The following is a 13,641-nucleotide window of genomic DNA, read 5'->3' on the forward strand; positions in this document are numbered from 1 at the left end:
ATGGCAATGCAGACACGATGTAAACAATGTCTGTTTTCTCTCCATTTAGTTTTTTAGACAACATCTCCTGAATGGAACAGTCACTGTGAAAAAGATCCAAAAGGTTGGAATTGAGAATAACACCACAACAACACCAAGCACCACTACTACACCACCAACTACCACACCACCAACTACAACACCACCAACTATCACACCACCAACTACTACACCACCAACTACAACACCACCAACCACACCACCAACTACAACACCACCAACTACCACACCACCAACTACCACACCACCAACTACTACACCACCAACTACCACACCACCAACCACACCACCAACTACTACACCACCAACTACCACACCACCAACTACACCACCAACTACAACACCACCAACTACTACACCACCAACTACACCACCAACTACAACACCACCAACTACTACACCACCAACTACCACACCACCAACTACTACACCACCAACTACCACACCACCAACCACACCACCAACTACTATACCACTAACTACTACACCACCAACTACCACACCACCAACTACCACACCATCAACTACAACACCACCAACCACACCACCAACTACAACACCACCAACTACCACACCACCAACTACTACACCACCAACTACCACACCACCAACTACTACACCACCAACTACCACACCACCAACTACCACACCACCAACTACTACACCACCAACTACCACACCACCAACTACAACACCACCAACTACAATACCACTAACTACTACACCACCAACTACCACACCACCAACTACCACACCACCAACTACCACATCACCAACTACTACACCACCAACTACCACACCACCAACTACAACACCACCAACTACCACACCATCAACAACAGCTTCCCCCACGACAACTACAGTTGCCCCTACAACGACAACAGCTGCCCCCACGACAACTACAGTTGCTCCCACGACAACTACAGCTGCACCCACAACAACGACAGCTGCCCCCACTACAACTACAGTTGCCCCCACAACGACGACAGCTGCCCCCACGACAACTACAGTTGCCCCCACAACGACGACAGTTGCCCCCACAACGACGACAGTTGCCCCCACGACAACTACAGTTGCCCCCACAACGACGACAGTTGCCCCCACAACGACGACAGCTGCCCCCACGACAACTACAGTTGCCCCCACAACGACGACAGCTGCCCCCACGACAACGACAGTTGCCCCCACGACAACGACAGTTGCCCCCACTACGACGACAGCTGCCCCCACAACGACGACAGCTGCCCCCACTACAACTACAGTTGCCCCCACAACGACGACAGCTGCCCCCACGACAACTACAGTTGCCCCCACAACGACGACAGTTGCCCCCACAACGACGACAGCTGCCCCCACGACAACTACAGTTGCTCCCACGACAACTACAGCTGCACCCACAACAACGACAGCTGCCCCCACTACAACTACAGTTGCCCCCACAACGACGACAGCTGCCCCCACGACAACTACAGTTGCCCCCACAACGACGACAGTTGCCCCCACAACGACGACAGTTGCCCCCACGACAACTACAGTTGCCCCCACAACGACGACAGTTGCCCCCACAACGACGACAGCTGCCCCCACGACAACTACAGTTGCCCCCACAACGACGACAGCTGCCCCCACGACAACGACAGTTGCCCCCACGACAACGACAGTTGCCCCCACTACGACGACAGCTGCCCCCACAACGACGACAGCTGCCCCCACTACAACTACAGTTGCCCCCACAACGACGACAGCTGCCCCCACGACAACTACAGTTGCCCCCACAACGACGACAGTTGCCCCCACAACGACGACAGCGGCTCCCACGACAACTACAGTTGCCCCCACAACGACGACAGTTGCCCCCACAACGACGACAGCTGCCCCCACGACAACTACAGTTGCCCCCACAACGATGACAGCTGCCCCCACGACAACTACAGTTGCCCCCACAACGACGACAGTTGCCCCCACAACGACGACAGCTGCCCCCACGACAACTACAGTTGCCCCCACAACGACGACAGCTGCCCCCACGACAACTACAGTTGCTCCCACGACAACTACAGTTTCCCCCACAACGACGACAGCTGCCCCCACTACAACGACAGTTGCTCCCACTACGACAACAGCTGTCCCCACGACAACTACAGTTGCCCCCACAACGACGACAGCTGCCCCCACGACAACGACAGTTGCCCCCACTACGACGACAGTTGCCCCCACTACGACGACAGCTGCCCCCACAACGACGACAGCTGCCCCCACTACAACTACAGTTGCCCCCACAACGACGACAGCGGCCCCCACGACAACTACAGTTGCCCCCACAACGACGACAGTTGCCCCCACAACGACGACAGCTGCCCCCACAACGACGACAGCTGCCCCCACGACAACTACAGTTGCCCCCACAACGATGACAGCTGCCCCCACGACAAGTACAGTTGCCCCCACAACGACGACAGTTGCCCCCACAACGACGACAGCTGCCCCCACAACGACGACAGCTGCCCCCACGACAACTATAGTTGCCCCCACAACGATGACAGCTGCCCCCACGACAAGTACAGTTGCCCCCACAACGCCGACAGCTGCCCCCACGACAACTACAGTTGGCCCATAACGACGACAGTTGCCCCCACGACAACTACAGTTGCCCCCACAACGACGACAGTTGTCCCCACTACGACGACAGCTGCCCCCACGACAACTACAGTTGCCCCCACAACGATGACAGTTGCCCCCACTACAACGACAGTTGCCCCGACAACGACGATAGTTGCCCCCACAACAACTACGACAGTTGCCCCCACAACAACTACAGTTGCCCCCACAACGACGACAGTTGTCCCCACTACGACAACAGTTGCCCCTACAACAACGACAGTTGCCCCCACAACGACGACAGCTGCCCCCACGACAACTACAGTTGCCCCCACAACGACGACAGTTGCCCCCACAACGATGACAGCTGCCCCCACAACGATGACAGCTGCACCCACTATGACAACAGCTGCCCCCACGACAACTACAGTTGCCCCCACTACGACGACAACTAACTGAACATGTCAAACAGGTAAAAAAAACAACAGTGTAAAAAAACATTTCCGTGAAGGCTATTCTGAATAGCAATGCAGACACGATGTAAACACTTCTGTTTTTTCTCCATTTAGTTTTTTAGACAACAACTCCTTAATGGAACAGTCACTGTGAAAAAGATCCAAAAGGTCGGAATTGAAGATAACATGCCGCCCACGACGGAGCCCCCAACGGAGCCCCCAACGACGGAACCGCCCACGACGGAACCGCCCATGACAGAGCCGCCCACAACGGAGCCGCCAACGACGGAGCCCCCAACGACAGAGCCCACGACTGAGCCGCCCATGACGGAGGCGCCCACAACGGAGCCGCCAACGACAGAGCCGCCATCGACGGAACCGCCCACGACGGAGCCGCCCACGACGGCGCCGCCAACGACAGAGCCGCCCACGACAGAACCGCCCACTACAGAGCCGCCCACGACGGAGCCGCCCAAAACGGAGCCGCCAACGACGGAGCCGCCAACGACGGAGCCGCCAACGACGGAACCGCCATCGACGGAACCGCCCACGACGGAGCCGCCCACGACGGAGCCGCCAACGACAGAGCCGCCCACGACAGAACCGCCCACGACAGAGCCGCCCACGACGGAGCCGCCCAAAACGGAGCCGCCAACGACGGAACCGCCAACGACGGAGCCGCCAACGACGGAGCCGCCAACGACGGAACCGCCAACGACGGAGCCGCCATCGACGGAACCGCCCACGACGGAGCCGCCCACGACGGAGCCGCCCACCACGGAGCCGCCCACCACGGAGCCGCCCACCACGGAGCCGCCCACCACGGAGCCGCCCACGACGGCTTCTGTCCATCCAGGGAGAGGGATCCTCCTCTGTTGCTCTCCCGAAGGTTTCTTCCCTTTTTCCCTGTGAAAGTTATTTTTCAGTTTGGGGTTTTTTTCCTGATCTGATGTGAGGTCCTGGGACAGGGATGTGTACAGATTGTAAAACCCTCTGAGGCAATTTTGTCACTTGTGATTTTGGGCTTTACAAAATAAACTGAATTGAACATTTGGTAGCAACTTGGGGTTCAGCATCTTACCCAAGGACACTTTAACATGCGTAGAGGAGCAGCCAGGGATCAAACCGCTGATCTTCCGATTGGAGGACGAGCCCTCTGAGCTACAGCTTCAGTGATAATTATAGGTGTACATTAAATACTATTATTGATCACTGTAAAAGAAAAAGATGCAAACAATGGAGAAAAATAATTTTGTTTCTCTGGCCTTATATTTTCAATACAGCAAAGGCTTTTGATTTTTAGCGCAAATGTATCTTATAGCTCAGATAAGGGAACCAGATACTGTCTTGCCATCTTTGCTATGCAACATCTTGATGTGAGACAATAGTGCTACCCTCCACACCACCGTCCAGCCCTTAAACAACATGTATGAAATGAATTATCAGCCTTTAGAAAATTTGAATAAACTCAACCTAAATAATACCAAGCTGAAGTTTTTGCAAATCAGATACAATTAATTATGATCCTCCCACAGTTTCTCCACCTGTTTCAGAGACTATAATTTCCGATTCCTACATCAATATAATAATAATTAACTTTATATAAAACAATGGAAGGAAAATTAACCAAAGCAAAAATATTTTTGTGGTCAGCCATTCCGACCCTGCAGAGCTATTTTATTGCAACAAACAGAAATGCAGTATGATATGGTCGGACAGAGCAGAAGCACAGTGGCTTTCAATTGAGAGAGAATCCACAACAATGTCCATAAAACACTGCCGTTTATATATATACGTTATATATATATGTATATATATATATATACATACATATATAACGTATATATATATATATATATATATATATATATATATATATATATATATATATATATATATATATATATATATATATATATATATATATATATATATATATACGTATATATATACATATATATATATATGTATATACATATATATATATACATATATATGTATATATAAATGTATATATAAATCTAAAACTATATTTATATACAAATATTTTAACGCAACAAAAAATATTTCTGAATAGGAAATCAGTAGGAAAATCACCACAGAATGGTCACACAGAATCGCAGCCATGAAGCTAACAACTAGGAATTAGTTAAAACCCTGAAGTCCATCAGTTCAAAGATTTCATGTAACTAGAGGAAATCTTAGAAATGGAGAGAATCACTTCTAGATTTGGAAACAAAGAAACAGAGGATAAAAGATGTACTGTATGTTTCAGTTGATGAGATATGAGGCCATGATATATTTTATAAATGATGAATAAAATATTATTTACACCCAGATTAACAAAATAGTTTATAAATGGAGAGAAGCAGTGCCACCATCTAGACGATTGAGGGCATATTTGTTGAGAAGCATTTGCACACAAGTTCCAATCTACGATGTATCAACTCACTGGAATTTGCGCAAACATTTCTGTTTGCGACAAAGGTCGTAGTTTCAACCAAAACACAAGCATCTTCTTATATATGGATGTCCCATACAACTGTGTACAAATACTTCCTGAGATGTTTGATGACAGTTGTACAAACGAACCACCTGATCCGATGATCCATTCCTTATGCTGCGTTCACACCAAAAGCATTGCGAATATTCACCGCACACAGCACCTAGTCCTCCAGGAACTGCGTCTGAATGACGGCCGCTTCCAGCGCTACTTCAGGCGGACCAGTAGCAGTGATGACGGGCAGAGCATCTCAACGCTGAATGACACAGCGTCACGTGAATTTTTCGCAAGAGTTGGAACATTTTAATTTGCGTTGGTAGCAACCATTCGCGTCTGTGCATTGACTTCACTTTTGATGTGAACGCAGAATAACAAGTTAAACATAACATGATGTATTGAAAGTCTGAGGTATTTGATTTCACAACTGCGGCTCCAGCAACTGCAGCGGAAACCACAACTTTGGTCACAACTTCAACTGTGGCTCCAACCCCCACTCCCCTTTGCACAACCACACCAAGCACCACTACATCAACGACGACACCTGTCGCAACGACAACACCTGTCCCCACGACGACATTAGACCCAATGACGACAACTGTCCCCAGGATGACATTAGACCCAATGACGACAACCGTCCCCACGACGACACCTGTCGCGACGACGACACCTGTGGCAACGACGACACCTGTCCCCACGACGACATTAGACCCAATGACGACAACTGTCCCCACGATGACACCTGTGGCAACGACAACACCTGCCCCCACGACGACATTAGACCCAATGAAGACAACCGTCCCCACGACGAAACCTGTGGCAACGACAATACCTGTCCCCACGACGACATTAGACCCATTGACGACCACTGTCCCCACGATTACACCTGTGGCAACGACAATATCTGTCCCCACGACAACATTAGACCCAATGAGGACAACTGTCCCCACGATGACACATGTGGCAACGACAACACCTGTCCCTACGACGACATTAGACCCAATGATGACAACTATCCCCAAGACGACACCTGTCCCCACTACGACATTAGACCCAATGACGACAACTGTCCCCACGACGACACCTGTGGCAACGACAATACCTGTCCCCACGACGACATTAGACCCATTGACGACAACTGTCCCCACGATGACACCTGTGGCAACGACAACACCTGCCCCCACGACGACATTAGACCCAATGACGACAACTGTCCCCACGATGACACCTGTGGCAACGACAACACCTGTCCCCACGACGACATTAGACCCATTGACGACCACTGTCCCCACGATTACACCTGTGGCAACGACAATATCTGTCCCCACGACAACATTAGACCCAATGAGGACAACTGTCCCCACGATGACACATGTGGCAACGACAACACCTGTCCCTACGACGACATTAGACCCAATGATGACAACTATCCCCAAGACGACACCTGTCCCCACTACGACATTAGACCCAATGACGACAACTGTCCCCATGACGACACCTGTGGCAACGACAATACCTGTCCCCACTACGACATTAGACCCAATGACGACAACTGTCCCCACGACGACACCTGTGGCAACGACAATACCTGTCCCCACGACGACATTAGAACCAATGACGACAACTGTCCCCACGACGACACCTATCCCAACGACCACATTAGACCCAATGAGGACAACTGTCCCAACGACGACACCTGTCACCACGACGACACCTATCACAACGACAACACTTGTCCCAATGACGACATTAGACCAAACGACAACATCTGTCCCCACGACGACATTAGACCCAATGATGACAACTGTCCCCACGACAACACCTATGGCAATGACAACACCTGTCCCCACGACGACATTAGACCCAATGAGGACAACTGTCCCCACGATAACATTAGACCCAATGACGACAACTGTCCCCACGACGACACCTGTCGCAACGTCGACACCTGTCCCCATAACGACACCTGTTGCAACGACGACACCTGTCCCCACACGGAAACCGGTCGCTGCGCTGACACATGTTGCAACGGCGACACCAGTCACAAGGACACCTTTCCCCACGACGACACCTGTTGCAACTATGGCACCTGTTGCAACAATGGCACCTGTTGCAACAATGGCACCTGTTGCAACAATGGCACCTGTTGCAACGATGGCACCGTTCACGACACCTGTCCCCACGCCAACACCGGTCGCTACAACGACACCTGTCCCCACAACGACACCTGTTGCAACGGCGACACCTGTCCCCACGACGACACCTGTTGCAACGATGACGACACCTAGACCGACGACAACGAGACCTGTGGCTCCAAACCAAGGCTTGTGTTTTTACCCTAAGTATAGCTGTACCTCTTTATACTGAAACAAAAAATAATGTAAATGAACATAAGAAATGTATTAATTCATTATTAATTTACAATATAGTCAATTCAGAAATTCAAATGCTGCATAAGTCGTCTGTATCTATTATTCATTTTTAAGTCTCCTTTTGGGCTTTTACATGTAAAGTGCAATAATAACAACTTAACACTCAATGGAGATACAGTAAATTACACATCACACATTTCACATACGACAGTACATCAATGCATATCCTATACAGCAAGGTTTATAATGTTTTTTTTTGCTAAAATTGGGTACAGCCCTGGTTTGCTTTTTGCAATTAATCTTTGTTGTAAAATAATTTATATCCAGAATTAATTATATTTCAGTTGGTATTGTGTTCCATGGTTCACAAACCTTTTTAATGTGGTATTTTACAGTTTCCATTCACCCCACTAATACTTACTTTGTTACTGCTGAGTCTTTGGATGTAACTTGAAAGAGGCTTTGGGGCTAGACTGTGAACACATGAAAACTTTACTCAATGCTAAGTAGGAAAATAAAACTTCACATGCAATGTTTTTTTTATACCTACAGAGTTTGTATTACTGGCCCTACAGATGAAGATAACTTTCGTTGGAGAGGTTAGCAATGGAACCATCATTGAAGAAGTTGAAGAGGTATGTAAAACAGAATGTGTAAATTAGGCGTTTTTTTAAGGCTTTTTTAGCAAAATGTATCAATGATAATACATATACACATGATAAAGGGTGGGGGATGTGAATGAGATGAATATCCTGATGTGTTTTCTGTTTTTTCTCTCACTTTAGTTTTTAAGAAAGCAGCTCAAGAACGGAACAGCTTACAAGATCAACGTGACAAACATTCAAAGGGTTAAAGTTGCCAAATTGAAGCTTCATGTGGATGTTTAAAGACAGCAATTCAAGGTTATACTGGTCAAATTATTTCAATTTAAAGTCAAGTGGCTGTTCACATCAATCGTTTATCTGTAAAGATTTTTTCGTTAAATGTTGTTGTACTGTGTTGCGGTGATCTACAACCAACAGCTCGACATTACCAGAAGTATCTTGATTGCCCTCCATGTGTTTAATCAAAAAGTATTTTTTTGTATTAAACACAGAGGCTCAGATTTTAGATTCAATCCCATCGTCTGCGTCTTTATTGTCAAACTCATGGGTCAACATTAGGACCCATTTTAATTTAATAACCCCTGAGAAATATTTCCAAGAATTGGATGTGCAATGAATGTACACAGTCGAATGGGAAGCTCAAACCAAGCAATCTGATCTGTCAAAGAGGTTTTAAAGTAATTCCCATGCTGTAACTGGAGGAGCAGCTACCAGGAAACACTCCACCCTTTCATCACGAATGAGGAAACGTCTCACATACCTTGGTGAGAGTCTCACACAAAGTGTATGACGACGATTGAACCGTGAAAAGGGGAAATTAATGATCTGTCAGATGTTGCTGATAAAATGCGCATGTTCGTTTAATATTAATATGTTTGCCTTGTGCCATCAATTTAATGTATCTTCGTTCCGGAATGTGAACATTATGACCCATTTTAAATTTCATAATCCCTGAGAAATATTCCCAATAATTATGTGCTTGTTGTGTGCTATAAAACAATGCCTTGAGATATTGCAGTCCAGTAAAGGAAGTCTAACAGACATTCTGTGTGCAGGTTAAGTTGAAAAAAAGAGTTTACACAGGTGTAAACGGCAGACCGTCGAGAGTGCGTTTGAGCACATCGGTCAGCTCTCGTATTTTCCGGTAACAATGCGATTCGTGATGCCCAGATTTGTGCCCGCACATGTAACACCACCGACCCTCATGCAGTGTCACGTATATCCCAACCGTCAGTATCACCTTGGGAATCTACCCAGGGACCGTGATCACGTTCGGACAGTTGAATTGATGATCTCATATATATACACACACACACACACACACACACACACACACACACACATATACATATATATATACATATATATATATATATATATATATATATATATATATATATATATATATATATATATAAAAAACAGTTTGCTTGCCTGTAGACAATAGTAAACATAAAATAAAAGGCTTTCTCTGTGACACGAGACAATAGTACAAAAAAATAAAGGCTTTCTAGGTGACACTAGACAATAGTAAAAATAAAAGGCTTTCTCTGCGACACGAGACAATAGTAAAAATAAAGTAAAGGCTTTCTAGGTGACACGAGAGACTAATTGGATCAGGCAGTTAAAAGTCTCAACTATCCATCATATTTTTTTCCAGAATCTTCCTATGAGTGTACAGTTACATAGAAGCTTATTTCTAGGGAATTGTATGAAAGGATGGGATCTGTAAAATGAAGTGTCATCAAAGTTTCAGGAACAATAAACTTGCATAAGTATACTTGTATGTAGATTTTAAAACATTGCACAGCAAAATGCATTTTCAAACATAGATGTATTTGTACAGAGTTTTTAGTTTGTTTTTAGTTTACTCCGTCGCAGACAGACGCAGTATGTTGTCATTGTTTTAAAAAAAAGATTCATCATATACTCAGAAAACCCTTTCCCATTTACAAGCAAATTACATTTTAAACATTTTACATGTATTTTTTAATAAACACAAGAGAAAGAGAAGAACTAAAATGTCCATCATTAATCTTTCACAACTGGAAGAAACTAATCATATTCTCTGTGGACTCACGTGTCTCTTCAAACGTACCTGTAGTGTGAATCTGTTCCCACAAAGATCACAACTGTATGGCTTCTCTCTTGTGGATTCTCATGTGTGTCTTCAGCTGTCCCTGTTGTGTAAATCTTTTCCCACAAACATCACAACTGTATGGCTTCTCTCTTGTGTGGATTCTCATGTGCGTCTTCAAATTTCCCGTTACTGAAAATCTTTTCTCACAAACATCACAACTGAATGGCTTCTCTCTTGTGTGGACTCTTGTGTGTCTCTTCAGCGCTCCCTGTACTGAAAATCTGTTCCCACAAACATCACAACTGTATGGCTTCTCTCTTGTGTGGACTCTCATGTGTGCCTTCAGATTTCCCAGAACTGAAAATCTGTTCCCACAAACATCACAACTGTATGGCTTCTCTCTTGTGTGGACTCTCATGTGTGCCTTCAGATTTCCCTGCCCTGTAAATCTTCTCTCACAAACATCACAACTGTATGGCTTCTCTCTTGTGTGGACTCTCATGTGTGCCTTCAGATTTCCCTGTACTGTAAATCTTTTCTCACAAACATCACAACTGTATGGCTTCTCTCTTGTGTGGACTCTGATGTGTTTCTTCAGATTTCCCTGTACTGAAAATCTTTTCCCACAAACATCACAACTGAATGGTTTATCTCCTGTGTGGACTCTCATGTGCATCGTCAGATTTCCCCGTCCTGTAAATCTTTTCCCACAAACATCACAACTAAATGGTTTACCTCCTGTGTGGCCTCTCATGTGTCTCTTCAGAGTTCCATGTACTGTGAATCTTTTCCCACAAACATCACAACTAAATGGTCTCTTTCCTGTGAGAACTCTTGGCCATGATTCTTTCTTTTGCTTCACTCTAAAACATTTCTTGCTCACCAAACAGCTGGAGGGCATTTTCCCAAAATGACACACCATGTGTTTCTGCAGAAACCCCTTGTAGTAAAACCGTTTACTACACTTGAAGAAGCTGAAGGATGTGCTGGCAGTGTTACATCCCACATGACTTACAAGGGCTTCCTTATATTTCAGGGCATGTGCAGCAGACTCGGGCGCCCTGGTCTCCTTCCCAACAGTGTCCTCGTCTTCACTTTCAGGTCCAGAATATGGTTCTTGCCAATCCACATAACTGAAATCAGTCTCAGAAGATTCTGAAGCCTTTTCATCATCAGCATTTGGATGTGAATGACGATGTGCATTTAGGTTCCTGGCTGGTCCACAGTTCTCTCCGTCAGTTTCTGTTTTTATCGGAGTAGCTGAGCTGCCGGCTGGAGGCTCCGCCTCTCTGTTGACCTCCGCCTGGCTTTGATGAAGCTGTGAGGTCTGAGGTTTGTCATCTTCACGCTTCCCAGTAACAGCAGTGAATGGAAACTTGGTGATATCGGCCTCCTCCAGCACATTAAGCTGCTCTCCCTCTGGACGGGTCCAGAGATCCTCCTTTTCCTCTTTCATGTGGAGGGGATCCGGGTCCTCTGGGTCCTCCTGGTCCAGGTACTCAGGGGGGGCATCTGCTGTAATCGCCAACAGCTGCTGGACATCTGCAGGGAGCACATAATGGACGACTGTGACTTCAGACTGATATCAGCTTTCATTAGTGGAGACATTCAACGAGTTTGACTGAATGTACTGGATATGTGTTGCTCTTCATGTACAAACACAGAAATACATATACAAAACAATAACACAATGACATTGTTAAATCGTGCTTTTAATTTTTACTCGATTGCGTGTGATGAGCACACAGACACCGCTCAGCTGTTAATGCTTTTGCGGGGAGTTGACGATAACTTTTGCATTACGGAGGAGCTGCTGGATCTGAGGAGTCTCAAGTGCATAACAACGAGGAAGGACATGTTTGAAGCTGTGTCAGATTCACCACAGAGAAGTTCAAGCTTTCCTGTCTGATGTTGAAGCTGAATACGGGACCTACTCTCTCAGTCTGAGGTGCGCTGGCTGAGTCACACTGAACAAGAGCCTGCAAGGCAAAGAGCAAGTAGTAGCACAACTTCACGCCCACATGAATGCATTGTGTGTGACGCTCCGTCTCTTTGAGACACAACTACACAACTGCGCACTTTGCCACGCTGTCTGAAATCCAAGTAGCTTTTCCAGAGGTCAACCTTTCTGCTAAAATGGGGAAATATGTGTGTAGAAGCCATTATATGATTTGTGTTTTACCTGTCTGTTTGAGTCGTTATGTTTTGATGATGCAATGATGTCAGGGGGTGTCAACGTTATATATAGACGTCCCCTGAGTGCAGTGTTTTTGTTTAGAGAGCGGGAGGGAAACCTATTTTTAACCACATAAAGACAGCATTATTAGAATGCATTAGGATCACATTAAGATATCAACCTTTTGAAACTCATTTAGAGACAAAGCAGTTTTTTTCTGTTCAAGAGGCGTTTTCATTTATTTTTCTGTTATACAATAAAAGGATTTGAAGTGACACTACGAAAATGCGCGTTATTTTACCGACCGCTCCTACAATGTGTCTGTCATCACATCTCTCATGACAGAATTCAGTCAGTGCTTCCAAGATTATTACTTTTTTTGTAATGAAGCTCGACTCCCTTCCTTATGGATACAGAAGAAGTGAAAGAGAGTCTGCAATTAGAACTGATGAAAATGTAGTGTGATGATTCTCTGAAGAATCAGCATCAGCTTCTCTGATGCGACGCCACTCTAAAAGAATGAGTCTTTTCAGCTCAACATACCCATGTGAGCAAACATTTTCTCTGTTAACGCTGAACCAAAATGACCGACAGCCATGTCTGATGTTCTTCGCATCTCAACCACCAAACATATACATAGACACACATTAGAGATAGATAGATAGATAGATAGATAGATAGATAGATAGATAGATAGATAGATAGATAGATATATACACACACATACATACATACACACATATACACACACAATTTTCCTCATTTGATTAATTTTGCGATATACCTCACCTCTAGTGAGTGGCCGGGACTTTCGTA

At 46.1% G+C, this 13,641-nt stretch overlaps 2 protein-coding genes and 1 long non-coding RNA gene across 3 annotated transcripts; all 3 read left to right on the plus strand.

Annotated features, from left to right (window-relative positions):
• Positions 1–3,214, plus strand: LOC306739484 (uncharacterized protein; the record flags this gene model as incomplete). Its single annotated transcript, XM_079221502.1, has 4 exons — positions 1–19; positions 1,386–1,993; positions 2,625–2,919; positions 3,207–3,214. 4 exons carry the CDS (start codon positions 1–3, stop codon positions 3,212–3,214), a joined length of 930 nt encoding a protein of 309 aa, XP_079077628.1.
• LOC306738700 (uncharacterized protein) lies at positions 3,044–4,723 on the plus strand. The gene is made up of 2 exons (XM_079220590.1): positions 3,044–3,109; positions 3,207–4,723. The coding sequence occupies exon 2, from the start codon at positions 3,279–3,281 to the stop codon at positions 4,002–4,004; it is 726 nt and encodes a 241-aa protein (XP_079076716.1). The 5' UTR covers positions 3,044–3,109; positions 3,207–3,278; the 3' UTR covers positions 4,005–4,723.
• Positions 4,724–7,286: 2,563 nt separating this feature from the next.
• Positions 7,287–9,307, plus strand: LOC306739203. The gene is made up of 3 exons (XR_013771029.1): positions 7,287–7,915; positions 8,517–8,599; positions 8,750–9,307. It is a non-coding gene; the product is annotated as an uncharacterized lncRNA (long non-coding RNA).
• Positions 9,308–13,641: the final 4,334 nt, after the last annotated feature.

This window comes from Taurulus bubalis (genome assembly GCF_910589615.1).
Source record: "Taurulus bubalis genome assembly, chromosome: 7".
Taxonomy (NCBI): Eukaryota; Metazoa; Chordata; class Actinopteri; order Perciformes; family Cottidae; genus Taurulus; species Taurulus bubalis.